General features: G+C 44.2%; 1 protein-coding gene across 8 annotated transcripts in view; it reads right to left on the bottom strand.

The window, feature by feature from the left end:
• The window catches only part of DCHS2 (dachsous cadherin-related 2), a 236,969-nt gene extending 229,388 nt beyond the window's left edge, over positions 1-7,581 (bottom strand). For all 8 annotated transcript variants that reach the window (XR_004000530.1, XM_030563596.1, XM_030563598.1 and 5 more), the window contains exon 1: positions 3,943-7,581. Coding sequence is in view for 7 of the 8 variants with exons in the window: in XM_030563596.1 (XP_030419456.1) it covers positions 3,943-5,787 (1,845 nt within the window). In the remaining variant the exon portion in view is untranslated. The remainder of the gene's footprint in view (positions 1-3,942) is intronic.
• Between the last annotated feature and the right edge of the window lie 12,473 nt (positions 7,582-20,054).

Here is a 20,054-nt window from a genome sequence, read left to right as displayed (position 1 = left end):
AGGAAATCCAAACAGCAATCAAAACAGGAGTAAAATTTCTTGTCAGGCAAAAATTCTTGACCACATCTTGTCATTTGGATACAGATGAAAACCATGTCCAGTATTTACCGACTTTACTAGATTTATAGCAGGGTAGTAGAGTAGAGCAACTACTGGCAAGATCTAGAATATAGCTCTTTATTACCAGTCATCAGTTTAGTGGGGAGAAAGTAAGAGGCTTCTATACTTTACCTATCTGGGTTGAAAAAATCTACTCATCATTGCAGAGTGGGAAGATTTCCCTTATGAACAAAGGGGTTTAAACTATCATTTCTGCAGAATTTAAATTTTCATTTTAAAAAGGTTTTTAGCTCCCACAGTTGTGAACCAAAGGTAAACCAATGCAGAGCATCATTCCTTATTATGCAGATAGCTTCACTTAACAAGATTCTATTCAGAACCATGGAAGCAGCAATGACACAATCAATAATGATGTCAGTTTCATGCAGGTTCTTGGTAAAGGTATGAGCAGTAACAAAGTCAGATACTGGGCTTATCTGCCCCAAGAAAATGGCTAGAGGAGGAGTGGAAAAACAGAGACTTTTCACCTCCCCACCATTAATTGCAGCTGGAAACCTCTGGGAGAGCAGTTACCACAAAACAGCCCTATCCTCCTCAAGACAGCCAGGAGGCTCCGGAGGGGTGCAAAGGAGAGAAAAAAAAGCTTTTTCTCTCATCCAATTGTCCAAGCCACTGACTCGAAGCTTCACAATGTATTAGACATACGCAAAGCGATGAGAAAAATGTAGCCCTCAGCTAGAATCCAGGGTCAATACTCATGTGCAAATCCCTACACCCTCCCCATTCCTAGCAGCTGGAAGTGTCTGAACTTTAGCGTGGCATTCCACCAGCACCTTGCTGTTGGGCTCCAACCTTATCTTTTGTGTGTATGTATACTACATTTCTTTTAGTCTCCATTCCTCCTTGAGGATAGTAATATATACATGACTAAATCAATCTTACGTGTCAGGAACAATCAGTTCCTACTGTAGACTGAGGCCACATCAATTTAAAAAACTTTCCTTCAGCACCATGGACTGCTGGCTGCAATCCTCCTCACTATTGCTACCACTTAGCAACCCTAATGAGGCTGAAGTATCTGACTAGCAGCAGATAAACTCCTCAAATGGTTTTGCCAGCTTTTCTATTTGCTTCTCAAAGCATGAAGCCAGCAGGAAATTTATCATGTGACTTGTAACCAGGAAGGAGTTTGAGTGGAAGAAGTTTTTGGTTTTAAAGGTCATTATCTTCAATAAAGAACTGGTTGAAGCACACCTGAATGCTAATATGAACTAACCATTTAAAACACGAACTGCATTTTAAAAACACAATTTTTATAAGCCAAAACTCCCAAAAACCAACAGTGACATGGATATTTTGAAAATAACAGCCTTGCAAAATTCTACTCAACCACACTTGTAGAGGAGTAGTAGTTTGACGAGCAAGTAAAACATCTTTTAAAAAAAATTAGCATTAATCATCATGGCAAAGGGTCAATGAACTGACCTTGTTCATCGGCAAATAAACTTTTATGCTCATATTCCTTTTTCCTTCACTTCAGTTCCCTCAGAGTCATACTGTCTGGCTCCTTCAAGAGATACAAATTAAATCTTTTAAAAAACACTTCAAAAAACCCAATACAATAAATACACCGTTTAGTTCAGCCCTATTGGGGTTAGCCCTTATCATTGAATAGGGACTCAAAATGTTGTAAAATGATGTATTTGGTGGCATCACAGTAGAGCAGAAGCCAAGCAGCATAACTATGGAGGAGCTGAAATGAAGAGCACCGGAGAATAAGTCTAGTTTCAAGTCAGTTATGTGTTGAATGCCAACCAATTGCCCTTGCTATTCAAGAGCACTAGCCATCTATAAAAACAAAAAATGCATCAATTAATTGCAGTGCTTAAACACATTGTGGACACTACTGAAGACAAATAATACATTTCTGTAACTTTTTGCAAAGGTTGTAGTTCATATTAAAATGAACACAATTAAAGCTATAAAGCTACAAAATACTTCATCGCTTTGCTGACAGAAAGCACACATGAGAAAATCTATCATTCATGTGATCCATATGCTACAACTAGGATTTAATTGGAAGCATATCTCCATGGTAAAGAGACCAAACACTAGGAAAAACCCCACAACACTCTGAAACAAAAAGATTCCACTAGCAGAAATATGGTGTGAATAAACCCTGGTTGGAACACATGAAGCTAAGGAAAAGTATACTTACTGTGAGCTTCCCTTCCTGTTTTGTTTTGTTTTGACCTGCTATGGCTCCAGTTAGGGTCCAAATCACTATCAGAAGTTTATTCTGTATTTTTTGAGGGTTTGGTGGTTTGTTTTTTAGTTGCATCCTATGGACTAGATCCTACAGACACTTACAGAGATGAGTTATTTTACTCATGTGAGCAGCCCTACTGAAACCATGTAAGGAGTTATTCACCCGAATAAGTGTTTGCAGGTTCAGGCCTTAAAGTTGGAACATATTTTCCTGCATCCATGTTGAAAAACTAGCCAACTCCGTGTTACACCAAGACCACCTAAGCAGGCAATTCTGAGTAGGGCAATTAAGAATACAATTATAATTTTAATTTGTAAAGCAATCACACGGAAGTGCTTGCATACTGTACAAAACAAACACTAAGATTTGTGCAAAATTAACTCAGTCCCTCACTTTCAGTTTGTTCATCTTGTACCAACAGAACCAGAACTACACAAACATCTTGAAGCCATGACTCTGTCAAAAAGTGGTTCTGTTCTATTATACCATATGTAGCAAATGGTAATGCAAAGCCTGGAGGATACTATGGAAAAGAAAGAACAATATGTATCCCCTGGATCTGTGGAATGTTTAGAAGAACAGTTTGGGACCAGAAAGACTTTTCCCCCAGAGAAACCACAAGGAGCACAAAAAACTATTGTTCTTCTGAGGACCAAAGTTTGCATCACTCATATGGAATGGTTACAAGGTTCTGCTCACATGGCAAAACCCACAGCCTGCTGTACAGTCTCAAGAGATCCTTATGCCTTTCTTTGGCTCCACAGAAGACCAACTTCAATAGAATTGTGCTGCCTTGGATCTCTGTGGCTAGTCTATTCCTCCAGAAACCCCTTTGTATGAAAAGAAAAAGCAGATACATAGTGAAGTTAATACTGATTGCCATCGTTAACTCTGCTATGGAATCCATGCACGGTCTAGGACAACAGACACTCCATAATTCTACAGTACATTTTCAATGGTACTTAGCAAAAGGAGTGTACCATGATGCAGATGCCCCTTTTCTATGTTTCTTGCATAATAATCTGTAGGAGTTTTCCAGAGAGGCCCAGGAAGGGAGGATTTTGGAAGGGGTGTGTGAATTTCCTTGGTTTCCTCCAAATCAACATGATCTACCAGTTTTAAAAATGTGACCGTGTTTGCAAAAAGGAAATTATTTCTTTGGCTTCCTTCTTACAACTAACTAATGACAAAAGCAGGAAGAGAATTATGATGCCTTACAATCAATGGGAGTGCAATGTTTCCAAACCAGAAGCCAGTGGATGGGGATGTTGTGATTTGGGAGTGACAACGGTGAAGCTGACAATATAGGAGTTCATCTACTCTCTGGCAACCCTGCCTCGAGGTCACAACAGGTGAGGTTTAATACATCGGCTATAATGTGAGCCCGATGCAGACCCTGCCAAGGCGGCTTGCTGCCGCGATGCCACCCCAGCAGGGCTGCTCCCTGTCCCCACATAGGGAGGGTGCTGCGAGGGCCCGAGCACAGCCGGAGAACAAACCCAGGTGTCTCGGGAGAAGAGGCTTAAGGAGCCCCGAGACTCCCCACTTGCTCCCGCCGCAGCAGGGCTGCCCGGCAGGTCTCTCCCCCCGCCCGCGGTGCCCAGCCCCGTTACCTGCAGCAGGCAGTGCCCGGGCCCCGCGTGCTCGGCCAGGCTGGCGCTGTAGACCTGCTGCTCGAAGACGGGCTCGTTGTCGTTGGCGTCCTCCACCCGGACGCTCACCAGGCAGGAGGCGGAGAGCGGCGGCTCCCCCAGGTCCCGCGCCACCACCCGGAGCTCCAGCGCCGCCTCCCGCTCGCGGTCCAGGGCGCGCCGGGTGCTGATCACGCCGCTCAGCGGGTCGATGTGGAAGAGCTCGAGGCCCGGAGCCGCCTCCAGGGCGTAGCGCACCTGGGCGTTGGGGGAGCCCGGCTCGTCGGCGTCCGAGGCGCTGAGCCGCAGCACGGCGGTGCCGGGCGAGGCGGCCTCGGAGACGGCGGCGCGGTAGCGGGGCTGCGGGAAGGCGGGCGGCTGGTCGTTGATGTCGGCGATGCGGAGCAGCAGCGTCTCGTGGGCGGAGAGCGGCGGGGAGCCGCCGTCGGTGGCCGCCAGGCGCAGCTCGTACAGCTCGCGGCTCTCGCGGTCCAGCGGCCCCTCCACGCAGAGGAAATAGAGGCCGGCGGCGCCGCCGGGCCGCAGGGCGAAGGTCCCGTCCCCGCCCTGCAGGCTCAGGCCGAGCTCGTCCCCGGCCTCGTCGGGGTCCGAGACTGAGACGCGCGCCACGTAGTCCCCCGGCCGCGCGGCCTCGGAGAGGCGGGCGCCGCCGCCCTCGGTCAGGTAGAGCACGTGGATGGCCGGGCTGTTGTCGTTCACGTCCAGCACCGCGACGGAGACCAGCGCGCTGCCCACCTCGGGCTCGGCGCCGCCGTCCCGCGCCTGCACGATGAGGCGGTGCAGCGCGCGGGCCTCGCGGTCCAGCGGGCGGTCGACGCGCAGCAGCCCGGTCCGCTCCTCCACGGCGAAGTAGGCGGCGGGGTCGCTCTGGCGGCGGTTGATGAGGTAGCGCACCTCGCCGTTGGCGCCCAGGTCCGGGTCGGTGGCCAGCAGGCGGCAGACGGCGGTGCCCGGCGCCGCGTCCTCCCGCACGCGGGCCCGGTACTCGCGCTGGCTGAAGGCGGGCGCGTTGTCGTTCTCGTCCAGCACCCGGATCTCCACCCGCAGGCGGCCGCTCAGCCGCGGGCTACCCCCGTCCCAGGCCTGGATCAGCAGCCGGTGCGAGTCCGCCCGCTCCCGGTCCAGCCGCCGCAGCAGCACCAGGTCCAGCGGCTCCGGGGGGGAGCCGTAGCGCAGCCGGAAGAGCGGCGGCGCCGCCTCCTGCCCCTCGGCCAGCAGCGTGTAGCCCTGGGTGCTGAAGCTGCCGGCGTCAGGGTCCCGGGCGCCCGGGAGGCGGAAGGCGGTGCCGGGCGGGCTGAGCTCGGAGACGTTGAGCCGCAGCGAGTCCCGCGGGAAGCGGGGCGGATGGTCGTTCACGTCGGTGACCGCGATCTCCACCTGCACCATCTCCCCGCGCAGCGTGGCCGCCACGAAGCTGTAGCGCGCCCACCGCTCCCGGTCCAGCCGCCGCGCCGTGCGGATGATGCCGGTGTCGGGCTGCACGTGGAAATCCGCCAGCACCGCCGACTCGCCGCTCCCCTCCGACAAGAAGAAGCCGCCCAGCTGCCCGTCGCCCGGGGGCAGCCCGGCCCGGATGTCCCCGACCAGCGTGTCCGCCGGGAGCCCCTCATCCACCGCCAGGCTGAGGTTGTACAGCTGGGCTGAGCAGCTCCCCGCCGCGCACAGCCACAGGGGCACGAGCAGCGCCGGCAGCCCGGCCCCGGACGCCCCGAAGCCCCCGCGTCTCCTGCTCTCCTGCGGGAGAGGCTGCTCCTGCTGCCTTTGGCACCTGCTGCTCGGCCTCGGGGGCAGCGGCCGCTGCCCCATTCTCCACTGCTTCCCCCCTTCTTCTCAGCCGAGAGCCACTGGTCTCCCCGCAGCCGGGGGAATCCAAGCGCCGGGTGCTCCCCAGACACCTCCTCGCAGCCCAGTGCAATGACACGGGGATCGTTTCTAAGTCAGCATCGTGAGGGATTTGTTTGCAGTTCTGCGGCTCAGCCGGGGCCCCTCACCGCGCACACACTGCAGCAGCCTGTGCGCTCCTCCACGAGCGCTGCCGGATGCCTACTCTTCGCTCTCAACCTCCTTTATTTCTTTGGCATCCGCGCCTCGCTCCGCTGGCCTGACCCGCCCCTTCCCCCCGCCGCAGTCAGGTGCATTATTCCTGTTGCTAGAGCAATAGGAAATCCTCTAAAGGACACACACGCCAGAGTTGGTGGGGGGAATAACAAGTGTCTGAGGGAGGCGGGAGGGGACAGCTTCCTGGCTGCTGCTGCAGCTGAAGACGCCTGCTCAGCCTGCTACCCACAACGTCTCGGGAGTAGCAGAGCTGCAAACGCACGCCCTCCTAGTCTTCCCATGTGACTCGGCTCTCAGACAAGGGTAGATTCCAGCTCCTACGGATAGCTGGAGCAAGCACTGGAGCAGGGAGTTGTCCCTTTCTCCTCTCTGGCTGGGAAGCGAGACGCTGGGAAGGACAGTACACTAGCCAGATCCTGCTAACCTGAATCTAGCGTTAGAGGAGACATGCAGGCCCCCGATCAAGTGATCCATGCAAAGTAGTGATTTAGGATCCTAGAGAGAGAGAGGGTTTTATCCACGTTTATCTTGAATAACCTTATAGATCAGACACAGGAATAATCACTGGTAATACAATTGAGTAGGATAAATTGTGCCAAAAAAAGAGCTGCTTAGCTTGTGGGGTTAATATAAAGGATAAAATGAATAAGTACACACAGGGATGTGAAACCACATTAATTCTGTCTGTGCAACTATTAAATTATGTGATGGAAAACAAGCTTCTTGCAGAGCCACCAGGACAGAGGCAGAAGGAGTTGACTTTGGGCTCTCATTTTCAACAAAGTCAAAACAAAGGTAGACTGGAGGTTCTTAAAATGCAGAAAATTTACAATCTGGGAGATGTTCCTGTCTCCTGCCTTAATAATTTCAATGCAGTGAAGTTTGCTTGGAGATTGTAACACTCCAGACTGTGGATTGCTAATGATCTAGCATTTTTATAGAACCTTTCACCCAAGTGGAACCCAAAACACTTCACAAATTTTATTACATAATTATACAAAGCCATGAGATGGATAAAATTGCAGATATAGTCGCCATAGTTAGGATCTCAGCCTCCTTTTCAGTGATTCATGTAAACAATATTGTACTAGTTTATTTATGAAATTCCTAGAAGGGGAAGCTACACAAAGGTCTGAGGTAAATGTAGTGTAATAATATATCAAAAAAAGTGCAAACCACATGAGGAGAAAATATATTCCCTAGGTAGGCAGTAATGGTGACACCTTACGAGCCCGGAGGATAGGCATGTTAGAAGGATGATACATTTCCTTGGCTTTCTACTCATACAAATAAATCACTACATTTTTGTGAATCCTGCAGTTGATCAGGCTTGATGTTGTGTATTGCTAAATTTTGTAACATTTTGTCATGCTTCAATGATCTAAAACAAACTCAAACCAGGAGATGGCTCTTATAAAGATTGATTTTTTGGAAGTGCTGGAGGAAGACCTTTGACATGAACGCAGTGAATAAAGCACACTGCTACTTTTAGATGCAGAAAAAATATGCTTAATCAGGAGACAGCATTTAAATTATGCAAAAATCTGCAAAAATAAACTGTTTATTACATTCAGAGAGTTTTTGTTCTCTTTATTATTCTGGTCCAAATTTTCCATAACGTGAATGCTAGCTCTTTATCCCACCATTATTAGCTCAGTAAATAGTGAAAAGCACTGCAGAGAAGCATTTACCAGAAATAACTTCCAAGTTAAGTGAAACTTAATATCCAGTATAGCTTTTTTTTTCTGTCACATTATCTTTTGCCACAACTTCTAAAACCCTGCTGCTCTTGGCAGTAGCTATTCTGGTTTCTAGGGTCACAAAATAATTGTCAGAATTGATTATTGCTAAAATAGTTTCTCAGTTTCCTGGTTAAAATGAGTCACATTAGTCCCCAGAAAGTTCTGCATCTTTTTTCAGGAATATTACATTGGAGAAGTGGTTTATTCTGAAACACCATGGGATTTGGGATTTTGTAGCAGTAAGGTCTAGACTAAGCATAGGTTCAGTAGCCAGGAACTCCCGAATTCTAATCCTATATCTAATAAATTTGAGCAAGTAGTCTAAACTCTCTCTGGGTAGAATCTTGGCTCTATTCAAGTCACTGGCACCATTTCCTTTGCTTTCAGTGGGGCCAGAATATCACCTTTTGTCTGTTTCCCCATTCACCTAACTCGGCATATCATAAGGATTAATTTGTTAATGTTTCTATGGTGACACTAACAATATACAGCACCCTATACATGCTAAGTACTGTGGCAATAATCATTCTGTGAAAAGTAAGGACAAGACTTCAACATTTTCAGGTGTCTTGCTCTTCTTGCTAGTCCTTCTTTATGCGGAATCTCATCATTTCTGGCATTCAGAAAAGGCAAATTTGGCATGGATAGACAAGGACGGTGAGTAAAAGGAGGTGGCAGGAGCACGTATTATAGATAGATCATATGGTATGAAAGAATACAGTTTTTGTGTTTGCTAGGCCCTTAGGAGAAAGGCTTGTTTGCTACTTGCCTCTTTTTCAAGCATGGTAAGAACTACCATTATTTTACCCCATTCCTAAGCACCACTCCTGGGATGGCAATACTCTTTGGAATGGCTAGTGCTGCTGTACATAATTTAAAATAGCAGCTTCAGGGGAGAAGTGTTTTTCCCCCAGTGTTGTTACAGTTCCACATATCCAGATGTGGTAGGTATTTCTGACATACTCTCTCTCTCTGTATTATAAATAACTTTTATATTTATATAAAAGGGACAAATTAACTAATGGGGGAAGACTAGAATATTTGAGAATTTACTCCTACCTTTATTCCATATTTTTGTAACATGGCTTGCTGTCTTTTGTAGAGAGAAGGTGGGGCAGAGTAAAAGCTAGACCTATTCATCTTGCTGGATGAAGCAAAACCCATTGATAATATTATAAATAAATATATATTATAGTGATAATTCCAGGCATGGAAGCAAGAAGGAAACATTCAGAGCCTTGCCCATTCCACTAATATTCATTGAGAAAACACATGGATCCTTCCCAAGTCACAGATGTTCAGTATGAAAATGCCTGGATCCTATTGAATCAGAGCACATTTGCAGGGGGGAAAAGCCATGTCCTATTCAGCACATGCAGTTACTAAGGAAACATATGAATCATGTTCAAGCAAGGCAGTTATTGAGGAACTAAACAAAACCTGCTTTTTTCAAGCACAAGTCACTGCCTAAATAGTGATAGTCTGTATTCAGATATAATCAGTGTGGAAGTACCTGAATACACTGCAATTTGGTGAGGAAATGCATTGAATGGCTATGTTTGGCTGGATTATATCTGGATCCATTAAACTCTATCTAATTTCTCCCCAACTTCTGTAGCTCTGTCAGTATTGATGCAAACATGAGTATCCATGGAGTTTGCAAGGAGCTGGGTGTTTCCTCACTATTTGTATCCAGTAAACTTGCCTATGTAAGGAACAAAATCCAGCTGACTAATGGTAAATTCTTCTGTTGCTGTATTAAGTTTCCATAATTATTGCATCCTAATTACAGTAGAAATGTTCCATCTACATGCTGTGTTACGCCCAGAGTAGTTCTTCCTTGCGTTTGCCAGTCTCCCTTCCCTCTTCCTTGCCTTCCTCCACCTCTTCTTCTCTGATGCTTTCATCCCCTCTCAGTTTTTCTTACTCCTTCTCTGCTTTTTTCCATGTCTTTTTTCCACATCTTTTTCTCCCTCACACTGCAAATAAAAGGTTTTAAAATCTTGAGCATATTTACATAATATATTTAACCACCTCTTCTGATTACTCACTGTAGAGAGAAGAACTACATGAAGAGTAGGAGTAGCACAGACTATAAATACAAGAATATTTTCACTGCAAAAAAGTGTGTGTTCTTAGCTCAGGTTAGCTCCTGCATTAAAATAGCAATGAAGACATAGCAAAGTGGCATTTCAATTGGGTTAGCAACTCAAGTTCAACCCAAGTCTCCCTAAAGGCTTAAACTCGAGCTGCTAACTCAGGTTAGAAGCTGAGTTGCTGTCACTGCTATTTTAATCTGATTTAGCTAAATTAGTTAATATAGATAAGAACATGTTTCTTGCAGTGAAGACATACCATAGTGGCAGCAAAGGAGTATTATATCAGCCTCACTTCCTAGATTAGTATGACAGGAGTAGTTTGGAGACCACTCTGTTACAGTAGATACAAGGCATTCTTAATAGGTTTTGAAAGTTTTGACTTTAGTATTTTCATCACTGAGGTGTGGGTGGGTCGCTAATACACACACAACAAAGTGTTATTCCCTGCCTAACCTGCTTTTCCTTTGAGGCCATCCTCATTATGGAGATTCAGCCTGGAAGATGAGATGAATGGAGGATGCCTCAGATATGTAGATCCTCAGCTGTTTGGTTACTTATAGGTCTCTTGTAGGACCCACAAAGATATTGTGGCAACCAACGAAAGTTGTCACAGTTACTATGTTATTAGTAGCTTACTTACAGAAGTGAGTTAGGGATACAATAAAACATAACTGTAGTGGTTCTGCTGGTAGCCATCCATCTCTGTTGTTCACAAATTGCTTTTATTTTTATTTATACAACTCATTTATTTCTGAAGATGATGTTTGGTCCTCCCTAATCCATGGGGATTTCATTGTAAGAATCAGATTGGAAGTAATTTCTTTGATTTTATTTTCAAAGGCAGGATTTTACAGCTTTGAGTGCCATGTGGCTGCAGGTAAAATATGAGTAGAAGTCACTTTGTTCTCTGAAGAGAGGGAGTTTCCTTGTAGGCATGGATGCGATCATTCAGGGTCAGCTACTGATACCCTTACTCATATAGAGTAAGGCTTTTGGAATCCAAATCTCACAGTCAAAACAGAGTTGCCCAAATGAATACTTACATTTATTTTCTCCATTAGTTATATTTTCCCCTCCCTTCTCTCCTTTGTTCCTCCTCTGTAGGCCCTTCTGCTCTGCTAGAAATAGGAGTGGAACTGGCCATTTTGCTGGACGAGGGGAAACCCTTTTTGTTTCCTCCCTGTCTCCATCAGCCTTGGGGCAAGGGAAAAACTGGCCAATCAGTGGAGAACAAAATAAAAAACCAAGTGGTGCAGCAAGATGCCACCGTTTGGGAGACTGTGCTGCTCACATGCACCTAGAATCAGCTGTGGTTAGGAGGCTCTCTTTCCCTCCTTCGTGTCTCTATTATTCTCTTTTCTGTGACCCTAGTTCCATGCTCTTTTTGCCTCACACCTTCTTCCGCTATTATCCAAACTACCATTGCCACCTCACTCACTTAACTGTTTCTCCTAGCTGTCTTCCTTACAACTGTTAGATTCTCCTCAGAACTCTTCTTGATTAACTAAAGGGAGAAACGGGGTCATGCATGCTCTCTGGCCCAGCCATCATTAGAATACAAGTATTTTGAATCTAGGATCATAATTTTGCACAATATGTTCCTTCCTCTCCCAAGAAGATCAGGATGTTTATACCTGATGCATAAACATCATCTGATTTCTTTTTGAAAAATATGCATCTGGAAAACTAAGGTAAAATCAAATATGAAAATAAATGTTAAAAGGATTCAGTGGTGCTCAGATATATTTAGGGACAGATTCCGATAACCCTACTTACATTGGATATTTCCTTACCCTACATATGGTCCCATTTAAGTCAATACTTAGTGGGACTATTCATGGAGTAAAACTTTTACTCATGTTGAATAGTACATAATAATTTAAACTAGATAATGCATGCCCTTTTCAACTTTAACTCTAGCTTCTGACAGACATTTGAGAAGATTTTCCTATTCTCTCTCCTGACCCATTATACTGATTAAATTAATAATGGTTTAAAACAACCCCTTTAAGATTTTTCTGAGAAGAGTTCACTGTTTTTATATATTGTGGTTATTTTGTCATCAGACAATAACCACAAAAGAAGTTTAGACTTCATGATTTCTGCTTTACACAAAGTTCTCTTGTGCCACCTAGCTACCAGTGATGGAATCAAAGTACAGGGGCTCTGATGAGGTTGGACTTGGACACCAGAAAGTCTTAAGAAACTAGCTCTCCTGAATTAGTCCTAGTAGCACCACCTCACTCGTTCTCATCTCCATTCAAACTGTTCATTTGTGACTGGAAAGGCTGTTGCTATGCCTAAATAAGGGATTGTTTAAGTTTTTTTATTCATCCCTTACGAGATATGTCAGAATGGGTCCAATCAGATTCACTAGTGCAAACAACGGTGCCCATGCAGAGCTTACTTGTATTTTATTTGCACATGCAAGAGAGAGGGTAGGGGGAAGGTGGTACAGGACAAGAAATAAACTAGGGCAAAATTCTGCCATTGGAAATACATGCAACTCCTATTGCCTTGCAAAGGAATTCTATATATTACCAATGACAGAACTTGGTCCAAAAGGTGATAAGCTGTTCTTCATTCTTATGCCTTCTCTCAACTCAATTCAACTTCAGGACCAGAGAGGTCAGTACATGTTTATAGGATGGGTAGACCGTGAAGTACATTGGTATGCTTAAAAACTCAGTTTCAGGTGTAGTTGTCATGAAGCTACAAAAAGCAAGATTTTAGTGGGAGTAAACATGTTAACAAATTGGTCCTTCTCTATTTGAATATAGAGCTGGCTAAAACATGGGAGTTTTGTTTTGGGAGAAATTTTAGTGCTTCCCAATTTGCTTTCATTCCAGTTCAGAAGGAAAGCAAAATTACTGAAATTTCATCATACTGGAGATACTGAAAATTTCATTATGGAAACACCAAAATATGGTGTTCTTGAAACAAAATTGTGAAATTGACCTTCAATTGCTGGCCAGTAAGGATCATGTGAGAGCCTCAGGCTCTGGGGACTGCTAGGCTCCCCACTTAAGCCAGAGCTCTCAACTTCAAGGTTCCCTGCAACAGCACTGGGATACCAGAAGCCTTAAGATCCTCAGCTCCAGGAAGCCTTGCCACGTGGACTGCTCTGGACTGGAGACCCTAGTGCTTACAGAGTCCCAGACCAGCTAGCTGCTGGGGTGGACCTATTCCTGGGCAGGCCTGGAAGCCCTGAGCACCCTGATTGGAGCTGGGAGCCAAGCAGCCCCCAGAAACCCAGCTCCAGTGAGGGCTTCAGGGTCTAGCAGTCTCCCTTCAGCACAGCTGAAAGTCTATAAGCCCCTAGAGATAAGCTAGGGACTCCCAGGCTCTCTACTGCAAAGCTGTCAACCTTGGAACACTGACAGGTTTCTACTGGAAATCTGCTAGATTCAGCTAAACTTTTCACTCCAGCAAATCAGTGTTTTCCGACATAACTAAATTTAATCAGAAAATTTGCAGCCAGCTCTGTTCGAATACTCAAGTATTAACCAGAAGGTATCAATAAAAAAAACATATGGAGATATACCTATCTCATAGAGCTGGAAGGGACTCTGAAAGGTCATTGAGTCCAGCCGTTGCCTTCACTAGCAGGTCCAAGTACTGACTTTGCCCCAGATCCCTAAGTAGCCCTGTCAAGGATTGAACTCACAACCCTGAGTTTAAGCAGGCCAAGGCTCAAACCACTGAGCTATAATGCATGGATTTTGCTAATTATTCTTCCCTCTCATCCAAATAAATCCACACCATAATCCTAAAGCTGAGGAGATGCTTTGCTGGGAAAATAATTTCTGGAAGCAATGCGCTTGGACCAACCCCAGGCTCCTCCTACAGCCACCATTTAAAGTATCCAATACTGATTTTTGATCAATGTTGTGTGCAGTGCCATTGGTGCCAGGACAACAAAATGAAGTCTGCTGAGTTCAGACTGGAAAAAGATGCAAACAGAATAATGAACCACAGGGCTTGAACAGATTATCAAGGGCTGTGATAAATTCTCTGGCACCTGGATTCATTAAAATCAAGATTAGATGTCTTTCTAACAGATATGTTCAGCTTTAACCACCAATTATGGGACCTGATGCAGGAATTACTGGGTGTAATTCTAAGGCTTGTGTTATATACAAAGTCAGACTAGATGATCAAAATGTTCCCATCTGGCTTCAAAAATCTATGAAAATCCAGCTTCTTGGGGCAGCTGCCCTCATCACCAAAGAACAGCTCACACAGTACACTTGAGATCTGGAAACTTGCTGCTATCACTTCATCAGTTTAAGTCCCTACTGGGGACTAAAGCTTGTGGCACTGAGAACAGAGGGTTGACACATGAAAACATATCATTAATGTGCTGAACCATTATGCCAGCAACTTCCCTTGCTATTTTTAGCTAAGTAATTATTTAAAGTAGCTATAAATCAAGAAAGACTTTGCTCTTACAAATAAAATATGCAGTAATCCACATGTGAATTAAGGCCTTTGGCTATTTTTGCAAAAAGAATCAAAAGCAACCAAGTCACTTGGAGTTGCTGAGCCTGTGCGCTGCTTTTTTCCAGATAAAAATTTCACAAGGAACTTGACAGTGCAAGCTTGGACTGCCATGCATTAATTGACACCATCACTTTTATGATTCCAAAAGGTCTAACCATTTTACTCAAATACCCTTCTGAAGACAAAAAATAAGCAAAAACAAACTGGGTCCCTAACAATCCAACCTGAAACATCCCTGTTCTGTTGACTTTCAGGGCACACTACAAGGTGCATCTATTTGTGCGGGTGGCTGTGGAGGATGAGGTTTGATGGAGTTCAATCCCCCATAAATGTGAGGAGAGTGGATGTAGGTGTTATATGTTGGCGGGGGGGGGGTAGTTATGTTGGCAGTCAGGGCAAGTTGCTGTTTAGTTTGTTTGTTTTATATATAACTGGTGCAATGGATATTTAAGAGCTTTTGGATAGTCACCATTTTGTATTATGAAAATCCTAATTAATTAATGGATTAAATTTATCTGAATTTGAGCCATATGCGAACCCAGAAAGCATGAGCTAATCTAAACCTATCTGGTTTTAATTTAGTCCATATGGGTAAATACCATTATGGTATTTGCATATTTCATATTTTCAGATATACTTCAATCTCTAACAGATCCTCTTTCAGTTTCTTCCAACTACTATTTGTTTTGTGTAGGTTTTTTTTTAATAGTGCCTGTCAGTCACTGAAGTATCTGAGCAAATTTACCCAAAACGTTTTGGGGAACCAAAGATCCCCAAATACTGTGTTTCAAAAACACTGAAATATGATGTTCCTGACAGGAAATGTAAAATTGACATTTTTATCAATTGTATGGTTGTTGTTCAGTGAATAGCAGCCACAAAACTAACAAGAAGGTCAATTTCACTTAGCTCCTCTGTTAATGGGAGCCTGCTAGCCCCTAGAACCAGGGCTCTTGAGGCTGCTAGACTCTTGGCTCCAGGGGCTGGCAGGTTTCCTAATCTATGGCAGCAAATGTGGAGCCCAGGCTAGAGCCAGGAATCTCAGAGCTTTGATCATGTCACCCCTCTCTTTGTACCCATTCACTGGCTCCCTCTTCTCTTCCAGTAGTATCAAACATAAGCTACTTGTCTTCACTTTCAAGGCCCATCACGACCTATCCCCTTATTCAGCATCAAAAATTAACTCCCATCTCCATGTCAGCCCTCCTCTCCCACTTGTTAAATTTTTAAATAAGGACTTTCATTCTCTGTGCTATGCTTCCCCACACCTTTGAAGAAGCTTCTTGTAAACATCTGTGAAACTAACTCATTATTCTCTTTCAAAACCCTCCTTAAAACTCTCCTTTGTTCTGAGGCCTACAAAAAATGTGACAACGGTTAGGCTGCTTTTGTGCTGAGACCATTGCTTATGCTGCCCTATGCTGTCTCATTGTTTCCTTATACTCACCTATCTATATCTATCTGTTGTTACTTGTCTTATACTTAGATGGTAAGTGGGGGGACGGACTGTCTATTTGTTCTGTGTTTGTACAGTGCCTTGCACAATGGAATTCTGGTCCATAATTCGGGCTCCAAGGCATAGGCAGCATATAAGTCTTCCCTTGGGCGAGGCTACAGAGCACTGGAAGCTCCCTAGAAATTGAGGTGGGGACGCCCCAGCACCTGGACCATGAGCCCCCATCCCTGTAAGGCTTCTCCCCCCCAAGGCCCCGCCCTCACTCCACTGCCCAGCTCCAGCCTTACACTCTGCTGTGGGGCTCCTCACTAACCCTCCACCCCCTAGCTCCTAACTGTCCCCTCTCATCCCGACAGATTCCTTACTGCCCCAACCTCTCCTCCCTGGGCTCCTCCCTTCTCACTCCCCAGGGCTCATTGCTGCCCCACCATGCAGGGATCAGTCCCATCCTTTTCCTCCACTCACATGCCGAGAGTCCCTGGGAGGGGAAGGGGAGAGGCCCATGCTGCAGCCTGGAGAGGCTTTGATTCACCTGTACATGTGCTTTTCCTGCTTTAACCACTCAATAACTCATTCTTTTTCCTTAGCTAATAAACCTTTAGCTAGGCCCTTCCCCTTACCTTTAGCTAGTTTACTGTTGGATTGGCTGCCAGCATTTTCTTGGTGTAAGATTGAGATAACCAGTTAATCTGAGGTAAATGACTGTTACCTTGAGACTGGGAGAAAACTGATGTGGTGTGATTTTTGGTTTAAGTGATCATTATCACAAAGTCCAGTTTGTCTGTGTGGCAAGATAGGCTGGAGAAGCTGAGGGGACTCCCTGTAACTCCATGGTAAGATTGGTATGGTTCACATTTGTTACTGGCTTGGTGAAATCTAATTATAGAATGTACCAGTTTGGAGTGTCTGCCCTGTTTTCTGACAATCTGCCCTGAGATAGGCACTCACAAATGTGAACCAACCCACAAAGCGTAACAGGGATCATGGTAAATAATCAGCTGAACATGAGGTTCCAGTGTGATGCTGTGGCCAAAAGGGCTAATGCAATCCTTGAATAGATAAACAAGGAAATATCAAGTAGGTAGGTAGGTAGGTTATATTAACTTGTATGTGCCTTTGGTACAACCACTGCTGTGTCTGGTTCTGATATCCACAATTCAAGAAGTATGTTGAAAATTGGAGAGGGTTCAGAGAAGAGCCATAAAAATAATTAGAGGAAAACATACTTTATGGTGAAAGGAGCTCAATCTAATATTTAGCTTATGAAAGAAAAGGTAAAGGGGTGATCTAATAAGTCTGTAAGGACCTTCATGGTGAACATACATTTGATAATCTATCAGACAATTGTATAACAAGAGCCAGTGGCTTCCAATGACTGGAAGCTGAAGCTAGACAAATTCTGACTAGGAACAAGGCACAATTTTTTAACCAAGAATGTAATTAACCATTGGAACAAATTGTCAAGGATTGTGGTGGATTCTTCATCATTGGAAATTTCTAAAATCAAGACTAGATGTTTTTTCTAAAAGACATGCTCTAATTGAAACACAGCTATTGGAATTAAACCAGGAATTAATTCAGATAAGTCCTACGAATGTCCCTTCTCCTGGCTTTAAATCTATGCATCTTCAGGACCCAATTCGCTACTTTTCTTTTGGATTTAAATATCCAAAGCCTTATGGTACTTTTTATCAAAATATATACAAAATAGAAAAGATTGCCTAATCTTTACCAAAGCAAAGTTAGCATGTCCTTAAAATCTGCCCGTAAGAGCACACATTTCTTTCTTTGGGTCTGTGTGGTCCTTGAGAGCCTGTTCTGAAGCTCACAAAAGTTGATGTAAAAAGACTTCTAAGACTTCCTGGACTTCAATGGCTCTGGATTTGACCCCGATACATCAGGAAATACAGACATTTTGTGTTTGGGGAAAAAAAAAACACTACTTTTTCCCCACCAAGAGTTATTCTTTTATTGCAAAAAATAAGCTGTAATATGCATGCTGGGCTTTACAAAGAATAGAGATGCAATATTCTTAATAGGAAATTGTCACAAAGTGAAAAGGAAGGCACCTGTAACTGATAGCCTGCTGCCCAACTGACTGAAAGGTAAGGTGCCTGGGTTTCATAAGGCAGGGAATTGAGAACTCCCTGTGAAAGATAACAGCAGAGGAGTGTTTTGCAGACTGGTTTGAGCTGGGACTGAATTCCTGGTAGGATTCTTGAGGGAAGTGGTTGGGGAAAATCACCTGTAGTTTTCTCAATCTGGGAGTATGGGCTTAAAGAGGGGCTTGCGTAACCCAGGTGACTCCAAAGGGAAACAGAGGAAGGAGTCACTGAAAAGAAATGCTGTGTTTAGCTGGGGAAACTGAAACCAGGTCTCAGAGAAGAGGGAGTGTGAAAGGGAAATAGACATCACAAAGGAGGGATGGTGCCCAGTGGAAGACTCTGAATTTTTTTTTATTTGAAGCTGCAAAATAGACAAACTTCAGAAAGGAGGGGTGAGTGGGGGTGAAGGTAATTGTGTTTGAGCATACTGTATGTTAATAAACTAGCCCCCAGGAAGGGGTGTTGTTGTGGGACACAAACCTCTAAGGACATATTGGGGAGCTTTTGGGTGAAGAGAGACTGAGGCTGGGTGCTGCAGACCCATCTGAGGGCCAGGAGGAGGCACTGCAAAACAGCTGTGATTTTTTACAGGAGTCTAAAAATGATGGATTAGACCCTGCTCAAAGCAGACCTAATAGCATACTATTATAAATGCCTGTGGCTACCCTGCCTTGTGTTCACAATGGCACAGAACTGTTACAAAATATCACTAGTTCACTAGCATAGACCTTGATTCTGCAGTCCATCCCCATATTAAAGCATTAAAGCAAATGCTTAACTTCAATTTGAATTCAGTGGATCTTAAACATATGCTTAAGCTTTAGGAATTAAGGTTGGGGACACATTTTTCCTCTCTACATAGGCAAGGATAATCCATATTGTAACATGGTTTTCCCAGTACCATTTTATACACTGTTTCAAAACACTGATTTCTGTAGCACAGATGGGGCCTTTATTGTCTTTAATAAAATTTCTCTTGTTGTCAAGCATCTTAACCACTGCCATCTTTGTGGCTTCTGCCATTGGCATGTAAGTATCCCAGAAATCCTTTTGGCTAGTTGATAGGTTTTACCAAAGCTCTGAATTTTTTTTTTGCATGATTTGGTTTCAGTAAAAATGTTATGGATTATTTTTACCTCTTTTCTCCTCCATTGTTATGGGTTATGATAGACAGCCCAACTGTTAGAGTTCACGCCATTTTAAGATGATACTAAAGGTTTGGGGTTTTTTTTGAAAGAGCAATATACAATAAATGTGCTGTCAGTTCCATTTTATATCTCAACACATTTATGCTTTGCACTTCCATCACAGTTTTATGGCTGATCTTCCTGTATGAATAAAAACATAAAACTAGTGAGTAGTTAACAACCATAAGTAGTGTTCTGAAACACTGCCACCTTGTGCCAGCATAGAAGGGAGTGGAAAAATAGTCTTTTCTCTTTTGTTAGTTTTACCTGATCATTTCACTTCCTGCATCACTATCGTCATCACACCCCTGATTTCTGATGGTTTTGTTTGTAAACTCTACAACTTTTAGGTAATGTACCTTGTCACAATAGCATCTTAAAAAGAAAAGGGCAAGTACAAAATTCATCCATATGTGTTTTTTAAGACTTGGCTACAAGATGATATAATGCCATAATAAAGCCCAATGATTTTTTCCACACTTCTGACCTTTACACCTTCTCATGCTAGTAGCTGCTTCAAGGGGGGGGGGATAGAAGCAGGAGATATCAGAGAGCTGGATCCACTGGTGCTAGTTTATAATTTTCAGTTTGAGAGCAGCTTATAAATTGGATTCTGATGCTAACGAAAACAAAACACATTAAAGTGCTCTTCTGAGATTCAATCTTTTCTCTCTCAGGCTCAAAGCTCAGTTTACACCCATACTCAAATGTTGTAGCCAACATGAGCTCATACATAGTGACTCCCTTTCTCAACACTCACTTTGGCTCTTGTACTTGGAACAGTTTGCTATTTTCTCTGCAGCTCAGTCGTGCTGATATTATCTCACTCTTCGTCAGGAATCAGGATGGGGTTTATACTGCAAAGAAGTGAAAAAATGACAGTGGTTTCAAATTAAGGTGCACATTTTTTAGAAGGACTATTG

This window comes from Gopherus evgoodei, chromosome 5 (genome assembly GCF_007399415.2).
Source record: "Gopherus evgoodei ecotype Sinaloan lineage chromosome 5, rGopEvg1_v1.p, whole genome shotgun sequence".
In the NCBI taxonomy this organism is placed as follows: domain Eukaryota; kingdom Metazoa; phylum Chordata; order Testudines; family Testudinidae; genus Gopherus; species Gopherus evgoodei.
Note: the sequence above shows the minus strand (reverse complement) of the source record. Positions and strands in the feature narration are given on the sequence as shown.